The 9,500-nt window shown below is 34.1% G+C and overlaps 1 protein-coding gene across 1 annotated transcript in view; it reads left to right on the forward strand.

Annotated features, from left to right (window-relative positions):
* The window catches only part of kita (KIT proto-oncogene, receptor tyrosine kinase a), a 29,035-nt gene that overhangs the window by 4,309 nt on the left and 15,226 nt on the right, over nt 1–9,500 (forward strand). Inside the window, exons 2-9 of the mRNA XM_041258195.1 lie at nt 1,448–1,711; nt 1,851–2,138; nt 3,334–3,470; nt 4,896–5,058; nt 5,377–5,563; nt 6,170–6,285; nt 6,387–6,501; nt 7,367–7,554. Coding sequence (XP_041114129.1) covers nt 1,448–1,711; nt 1,851–2,138; nt 3,334–3,470; nt 4,896–5,058; nt 5,377–5,563; nt 6,170–6,285; nt 6,387–6,501; nt 7,367–7,554 — 1,458 coding nt within the window. The remainder of the gene's footprint in view (nt 1–1,447; nt 1,712–1,850; nt 2,139–3,333; nt 3,471–4,895; nt 5,059–5,376; nt 5,564–6,169; nt 6,286–6,386; nt 6,502–7,366; nt 7,555–9,500) is intronic.

Here is a 9,500-nt window from a genome sequence, read left to right on the forward strand (position 1 = left end):
ACCTTAAACTATAAACAACAGAAGAAAGTTTAACTGCCAAAGAACAGGAGTTTATTACTCACACAAGACACGCCCCTGTAGGCCATACAATGTAATAAGTAGTGCTGTTTTGCAAATTATATTTTCGCTAAAAGTCATTAAAATTGTATGTGTTACACGTTTTAAACTGTACAACGGCTGTGCCAACAGAAACAGAAGAATACAAGTAAACAACAACTTGACTGTCATTTACTGTCCTGGATGTACCTTATTTGCGCAAATAAAACGTACAACTGTTTTAACCATACATCTGTTTTAACCAGAATAATTCCCCATTTAAACCCATGTTGTTTGGCAGGAACTTGCCTCCTCAATATGTAGTGCACCTGTGTATGTATGTGTGTGTGTGTCTCTCTCTCTCTCTCTCTCTCTATATATATATATATATATATATATATACACACACACAGTTTATATATATACAGTGTAAACAAGAAAATAATTGCAGACTGATTCAAATTATTTTTTACTTTACCATTCCTAGTTATTAACTGTGTTGATACGTGACTGATGGGGGTGGATTACATCAGCAGTACAAATGTGAATTAAATCTATACTAGTATTCTAATGTTGGTATTTATTTATTCATATGTTATTGTTGCACTGTGAGGGATATATTGTGTCAGTTAGGATTAAATGTACTGCATGTCAGTGATACAGTAGGTTGGGTTACACGGATGCCTTTACGGTATATTTGTTTAAATATCTAAAGGAAGCAGTGCTTAAACTGTCAGAATGACTTGCTTAAACATTGCAAGTGCTAATGATATAGTACCTAAAGTGTCCCTTTTGAAGGTGATCTTTTTTCATTGGATGTGATTCTTGTTACAAATTTGTCTGCAATAGTATAATTGTATCAGAGTAGTATCACTTATTTACTGGTACTGTTAAAACAAATTTAAAATGAAATTAGATGTTACTTATAGAAAGTCAAAACTAAAATGTATTTATCTTCAAAATTACTTCTGAACCATTCCACATAGTCTACAGGGCACATGTAATTGAATTCAAGCCTTGACATGAATATCTACAAACTGAGTCATTCTTTAGACTGCTTGCAGGCAAAAGTGATGCAGCAGTCGTTTCTATAGAGACACAGATCTTGAGCTCCATTCACAAAACTTTAAGGACTGTGTGAAGGAATCATTTGTTAAAGGCTTTTTAAAGACTGTTTTGATTGACATTTTCAACTGTTATACAGAGAGTTTACTCGGGAAATCAAATTTCCAAAGCTCTGTTTTAAACTCTTCAAAAATTGACTTCAAACATTATTTTTAAAAGTTTTATATAGCTGAAACGATATGGATCAAATAATTCTGTTAATCTAGAATAGTGGTTTCTATAATGTATTGTCAGTATGACAGTGAAAAAGTTTATGTAGCTAACTGTTTTATTTGTTGTTTTCCAGGTTTAGCGAAGCCTGTGATCAAGCCAAGTTTATCCAGTCTAGTTGTAATCAAAGGGGGGAAAATTGAACTTCAATGCCAGGATAACACTGGTGTGCAGTGGTTTTTGGAACGGTCTAGACGGATAAACTTGAAAAGAAATGTGAAGATGGAGGGTGGTTACAGTAAAATTGTTATTACAAATGTAGAACCCAGAAACATGGGTAGATACATTTGCATCAGTAATAACTCTTCCCTTGAGAGCTCTGTCTACGTGTTTGTAAAAGGTTATTATTATTATTATTATTATTATTATTATTATTATTATTATTATTATTATTATTATTATTATTATTATTGTTGTTGTTGTTGTTATTGAATCAAAGCCGTTTTTCACTCTAAACATTCTAAATATATATTTTACAGATCCTGAAAATCTTTTTTATCCTTCAATTGTTACGGATCTTTCAGTAAAGGAAGGAGAGGATCCAGCTGTTCGTTGTCTTGTAACAGACCCTGAAGTCACAGACTTCAAACTGGAGAGGTGCGGGGAGAATCCACTTCCCAAGGATCTAAAATTTGTTGTTGATATTGAGAAGGGTATCACCATTAAAAATGCGCAGAAGAGTTTTGAGGGATGCTATATTTGTTCTGCCAAACAAAATGGAGGGAAGATATGGAAGTCGAAATCATACAATTTAAAAGTGTATCCGGGTAAGAGCAATTATTTGATATTAAAAAGGGTATGATCATGCGTGCAAGATGAATGCCATAGTTTTGTACAGATTTGCACAACAAATTAGGATTCAAATGACAAAGGGAGGTTGTAGTCGTGTCTCTAGAATCATGCCAAACCTTCCATGAAAGTTTTTGCAAATGTCTATAAGAGCCCTGACATGACAGATCTTCAGAAACTATGCTTGCACTAAAATGTTAAGACAAGGACAAAGTAACATTTGCTACTTGAAGGACTTTTTTTTTTTTTTTTTTTTTTTTTTCTTCCGCAAGGCGTGTCTGATTCTCCCTGGAACAATTTACCAAAACTGAATATATAAATATTACCCAAAAGCAGGCAAAGCAGAGGGAGATACTTAAACATTAACAACACCAAAACATTCTAAGTTACACAAAGGGATTTGGTTGCTTTTTAACCACTCCCTTGATCACCCTTAATGGTTGGCTGCAAAAAGCTTGTTTTGCATTCGCTGTTTTACCTAACTGCAGGTGTGCTTTGAATGCAAATATTTTATTCAAATAGAGATCAGAAGGAACACTGCTTCGGGCAGGGACTTGCAGAGCAAAGATTTGGATATGCTCATAGCTCCACAAATTTACACACCTACAATATGCACTTATTTAAGAAGACCTATTGTCTTTTTGTTAAAAACACATTTATTTCTTACTGTTACTGTCTTGTACTGACTGTACCCCTACAATATCAATTGTGGATATGGTGTTCTCAGGTTTTGCCTATGATCTTATTGCGAGAATACCTCCTTTGTAGACTACAGGAGACAGTCACATTAATTAATGATGCTGTTGTGAATGTTGCATGGTTCTCAGGAAAGGTTATGAAATCCCAATGTTTTGATTTGCTAATATGAAAATTTAATTTGATTTAACTTGTCTTGGTTTTGAAATTTTATGAAGGGCTTACACTATAGATTAAGAACTAATATTTTCACATAAAATATCTGCACAATATTTAACTAGGTGTATGAATACTATTCTGTAATTTGTATGTGATTATAAGATAACTATTTTCAGTAATATTTAACAAAATTATATCATTTTCATCCCTTTTTAATTGTGGAAGAGTTTTGTGTGTCTTAAATTATATCATTATTATTCTTATTTAGCTTTATTAGAACTTTTAAGAACATTGAGTACATGTTTTTTGTTATTCCAGCTCAGGTACAGCCTCCAGTTATTAGTCTTGATAAAGTTGAAGTTATTCTAAAGGAAGGTGAGGCGTTTGAAGTTAAATGCAAAACTCTTAATGTGGATCACGAGATGGAGATGAAGTGGAATTATCCCAAGAATGCGGTGAGAACCATTTTTGATCTCTTTTCCCAGATACTCTTCTTCGTGCTTGAAACACTGTACACATGTGCCAGGGGAGGTGTTGGAGGTAGTGGCATGTTTCTCCCGCTGGATTCTAAATTGCTAGAGTTCAAAATTTGTGCCCAACAGTGGATAGTAAAATACACCTGCAGTAGCTGGACACATTTCATTTTATTAAGAGATTATTAGCCTAATTCACAAAATTTCACAAGGCATATTTTAAGGCTGTTTAAAAAAAAAATAAAAATAAACATATAAACCCCCTGAAAACTACAAAAAGGGACATTGTGAAAAATCCAGACACTATCTCGTGCTCACCAGGCACTATCTCGTGCGCACAAGTTAATATCTTGCTGACTGCAGCAAACAATAATCCTGGTATTTTGGACCAAAGTAATTGTGATCTCCTCTTTTAAATTCTGAAAAACACAATTGCAACATTTAATCGAGATTACCAAAACCAAATTCGGATCACAGTAATCTCGATCTCACTTCGGTGTTTTGAAATACCCAATTGCACAATATAATCCAAATCAAACGCAGAAATCCGATTACCAAAGTTTTGAAATAGCAGCCCCTGGTGTTCTCGTGGGTAGGTTAGGGAACAAGCACTGTATTCTCCTCATGGCATAACAGTGATGCAACACTGGTGTGCTTTTAGGCTCTTTTGCCGTAAATACGTTATTTATTGCATCCAATTGTATTCTCTTACTGTCTGGAACATTTAATCTGGTTATAAAAGAAAATGCAAAAGTAATTTGAGCCATGACTCAGGATTTGCAACTTAATCATCCTTATTTATCATTAAGATGCCCTTTACATGATACAGTAGGCTATGCCATACAACAGTTTATAGCTCCTGAAGACTAACTCGCAAGAGGAAGCTGTTTTACGCCATGAAAGTCTAAATGATGAGGAGTAAATTGAGTCTTGTATGTCTCAGTGACTTGCGAGTTATTATTGGGACTGACACATTAATGACTGAGTCTGATCCTGCTTTTATTTTCAGAAAGAGGGTGCAAATGCAACACAAAATGATGGCTTATCTACCAAAGTGACACTTGTGCAAAGAAATTTGAAAAGGAGAGAAAATCAAACCACAATCTCTTACTAGTATTACGCACTAACATGCTCACGAGATTAAGACCATGTCCCTTTAGGGGTTCCGTAGAAAACAGCTGAACTACAAACTTCATTGAGTAAATTAAAATGGACTTATCTTGCAGTTCACAAAAGCCTTTTCAGCTGTTTTAGAGAGGCTTCTCTATTCTCAATTCTTTAAATAAGTTCTTAAAACTTTTAATTTATTTATTTTTTTTTTTTTTTTAATGTTGCTGGTAATCATGTTATGCTTTCTAAATGTTTAATGCTCTTTGATTGACATAATATTTCTTTATTGATTTTAAGGCTCCAATAAAAAAAAATAACTCTCGTTCCAAACTAAACATCTTTGAAATGGAATCAACTCTGCACATTGACTCTGTAAATACCACTGATTCTGGGAATTATGGATGTGAAGCAAAAAATCACTTTGGATCCTCTTCAGCCTCAATGTTACTGAATGTTTTAGGTAAATTCAAATCTACTTTTTCTTCAGTTTATCTTTTATTTATGCTACATAAGCAATAACAGCGACTTACTGCAGAGACACAAGAAAAACATAATCTATTTATAGGTTTATAGAATTTTGAAAAATGCCTGGCTGTTAGAAATGAAACCTTTTTCATCTGTGTTACATCTTGTTTTGGTTGAACAGCAAATGAATGATGCATGATTCAAATAACCAGTGTTTCTATTAAACATTTTTCACTGTATTATGTTTATTACTCTGCTTTATGCTATAAATTACATTTCTAATCACTGTATGTTCCTTCATTCTGAAAACTAGAGACAGGATTCATAAACATGTCTATTCCTGGGGACAGAACTATCGAAGTTAACACTGGAGAAACCCTTATTCTGCCAGTAGAATTTACAGCATACCCACGGCCTGACAAACTGTACTGGATGTACATGAATGTAACTTTACAGAATGACTCTGACCATTTTATCACTTCAGATGAAAATGGCTATAGGTAAACACATAATAATAAAACATAATAAGGCTGTAATTCTTTCAAGGTTTGTTGGTAAAGTATAAATCATGAAAGCAACAGCTTGAGTGATTTATCAGTGTCACCAGAAACCCAGACAGAATTACAGCTTTATATGTACAGTTTTCTGTATTTTGTTTGTTAGTACATGGTCACAGAATTGACTTTTACTGATTTTTTCAAGAATAACATTTAAAAAAAAAAAATATTGTATTTTTCTGCTCTTCCACAAATTTCTCAGACTTCCTCAGATAAAAGTTTAAATCTGCAGGGCTGTATTGTTCGTTTTGGTAGTGACATTGTTTTATTATGTACATGTGCTGATAATAACATAATTAGTTTTAAAAATAATTTAATAATAATAATAATAACAATAATAATGTACACAATAGTTAACTATAAGTGTATTGTTAGTCAGCAAACAAGGACAATTAGATATGTTTCTAGTGAATAACATTTATTGAATTGATTTATAGGCTTCACATTATCTGTGTATGGTAAGAGTCTAATGAGAACACTAACCACCCTTCTTATATGCTGCTGCAAATCAAAGACACAAGAAGCAAATGTGTTCTTTCGTCTGCACAGGTACAGCAGCAAACTGAACCTCGTGCGTTTGACAGGAACAGAAGGAGGGAATTACACTTTTCATGCATCCAGTTCAGACACCTCCTCCAGTAAAACATTTACAGTTCATGTCAAAAGTAAGTTTTATTTTAATGCTTTAATGCTTTTTTTAAATACATAATATACTGTAGAGCATTTTTCTCAAAAGTGTTTATTTATTTATTTTAAAACCTTGTAGGTAAGCCAGAGATAATCTCGCAAGACGGACCAATTAGTGGCATAGTCCGGTGTATCGCAGCCGGCTACCCAGTTCCTAAAGTGTCCTGGTACTATTGTCTGGGCCCTCAAAAGCGGTAAGTTTTATACAAAATATTGTAGGTACAATGCAGAATAGAGATGCAGGACCCCTGTAAAAAGCATGTTTTATCTCATAGTGCAGCTGATACACCGACTAAAACTAGGCCCAGTGTTGCAGGGGGACAGCTTACTGTGTACACTCTGGTGTACCAACTGTCCCAAGCTACAAGAGGGTTAAGTGTCAGATAGGGGTGCTTTAGGCTAAAATGTCAACAGGATGTGATGACTGAAACAGAATATGATACACAAAGTGAATCTAGTCAGGAAGAAGAAAACATTAGTTAAGATGACTGCGGTATTTCATACCCATACCGAGTTGCTCTTTAAGTTGTTGAAATGTTTTTCATACCCAATATGAAAAAGCATCCATTCTCTCAAAATCAGACCCATATTGTGTTTTTATTTCTTTCCCTCAAACTTTGATGGACACCATGCTGAAAAAATGTGCAGCTTGTTTTGTCGAACGTAGCTGTACTCTTTCTCTCTTCGTTTGAGAAAATACTGTTGAGTCAACATAAGGTGTTCTGCAAAGAAAATCTTTTCTGAGGCCAAGAGGTTTTATTTGCATGTCATTTCTTTATTATTATAAATACACCCTTGCCAAAATTAATACATTGCTTGTGGTTTGTAAATATAACAAACTGTTTGTTCTTAATGTGCTTAATCTTAAGCAGCCTTCACTCATTAAAGATAGTATTTCACAATGCATTTTCTTTTTCAAATCTCACTAGTTTTAATGCATCTCTATTTAGGTGATAAAACTATTTTGGAATTGTGTAACCCTTGGGGTATAGTTTTTGACACCTTATCCTTTTTAGGAAAAGGTTTAACCTTACTTATAATCATTATGATTTATTTTAGCTGTTTTGGCCAACCCAATGCTACTAAGGAGGAGGGCGTCAACATCAACCTATCGAGCCCAGCCTTCGGCAGAAGACAAATCGAAAGCAGAATGAATGTTTCCAAGCTGCATAGAAATATTACACTGGAGTGCCTGGCTCAGAGTGATGCTGGACAGGATTATTATATATTTAGAATAGAAATAGAAGGTAATTGATTATTACATTTATGTTTGTTATTTTTTTTTTTTTTTTTTTTTTTTTTTTTTAAATGTACCACAATATTGAAGTTTATTTCTGTTTTTCTTTCACAGTATGGTGACCTCACTTCTATTAAATATGGATAATTACTTGTTTTAATTCATTATTACTATATGTGGTTAGAATTCACTCAAATTCCATTTACAATAGTCTTTTTTTTATTGGGGAGAGGAGTCTTTAGTAGATTAAAGGAAATGGGAGTGGAACTTTTTTCCATATTAGTTTGTAAAAACGTATTTATTTATTTTTTATGTGCCGTGGTGTTTCACAATAACCTGAATTAGCATGCACTAGATGCAGTATGTGTTCAGTGCACATTAGTTTCTTGTCAGGCTATGCTGTGTTTGTGGTCAGTTTTCTTGTTTCTTTAGGTTTTTTTCCCACAATTTTTCAGGGCGTCTCTCTCACCTAAGCTGACAACAAAAATCCTTACTGCCTGCCAAATTCAGTTCCGAACTGGGCACATGCCAATATGAAAGTTGCACAGCTCCGCCGTCCCCCTTGGTCTAACACTTTGCAGTTCAGCAGCCAGTAAACAGTAAAACCATATGTCAATCAACATTGTCAATCGCTCTCAAAACTGAGCATGCTAGTACTATGCAGAACTTAGCTTGTCGATAATAGTTGCACAGTGTTTACCTCTAACAGTTACCACAGCATGGTGCGATATTTCTCAAAATGCAACATTAAAATGGGGAACTAGGGTATAGATTCTACTTTTTTGAGAAACATTTTTTGTCTTCGGCTTTGTATAGTTTTATAAACTGACCATCAAGCAAAAGCCACAGAAACCAGTTCCTAAAACAGTGTTTATTATTTTAAGCCTGTGTTTGCTCGATAATGACTTTAGAACAACAAACCAGTGCTCTTAGTCAGCATCCCAGCTTAATGCTGTTTATAGACTGCTGTAGCAACTAGCTTACACTGAAATGAAATGTGTTCAAGGTTGACAGCTTTAATGCTTGGTGATATTCCCTATTTCTTAGAAATGCCTAAAAGGTCCAAAGTAGGACGAGGTGTATTTAAAGTAAAACACATTTATAGGCTGGTTTATACTTGAGTTCCAATATAAATTTTGGGCTCAGTCACCTGAAAATGATGTTAGTATTTTTCAACTTGTCTGCATTGTCTTATTCCAAGGCTCGCTACAATAAAGTTTGTAAGCCTCCAAACTGACATAATACATATTTTTAAAAAGGAATTAGCTGTTGCAGTAGTACAAACATGTCTAAAGAACAACTCCAGTCATGGCAGAGAATTAAATAATGTGTTACAGCTTGGCAGGGGTTTTCATTCTTGCAGGCGCTGCGCTGTATGCTTTGAAATCCTCAAGGTTTAAGAGTAGTGTAAGCCTATTACACATGGCAAAAGAAAAACACGCCAGGTGTCTCTTCATCCTGTGATTCCTGCGCATGGAGAGATCCAATTGTTTTGTTTTAGTTTTGTTAAATGATATAGATATTGTAATATATATAATATATAATATCTATATATATATATTATATATAATATATATATATGTGGCCAAGTCAGGATATGCAAATTTTAGCATTACAAGAGCCAATCAAATCATATCAAAGTAGCCAAAAGGCTTTTACATTCACAGCATTTTAAAACTCGTACAGCAACTGCAGACATGTTTCTCCCTGTTTGGGGCTCATCAGTACTCTGCCAAGTGAAAGACACTGATAAAAGTTGGATATCCTGATTACCCATAATCCTATAGCTACTGCTTTCTCTCACCTTAACTCTAAAAGCTTCTTGTAATTCTAGTCAAATGTGATGAAAGGAATGTCAGTAATTTTTAAAGACTTTAAAAGACCTCTCACAACAATGTGTATATTTATTGTGAGTTTGATATGTCGTGTATTGATACGTTATTAATCGAACTGTAC

Source organism: Polyodon spathula, chromosome 1 (assembly GCF_017654505.1).
Source record: "Polyodon spathula isolate WHYD16114869_AA chromosome 1, ASM1765450v1, whole genome shotgun sequence".
Classification (NCBI taxonomy): Eukaryota; Metazoa; Chordata; class Actinopteri; order Acipenseriformes; family Polyodontidae; genus Polyodon; species Polyodon spathula.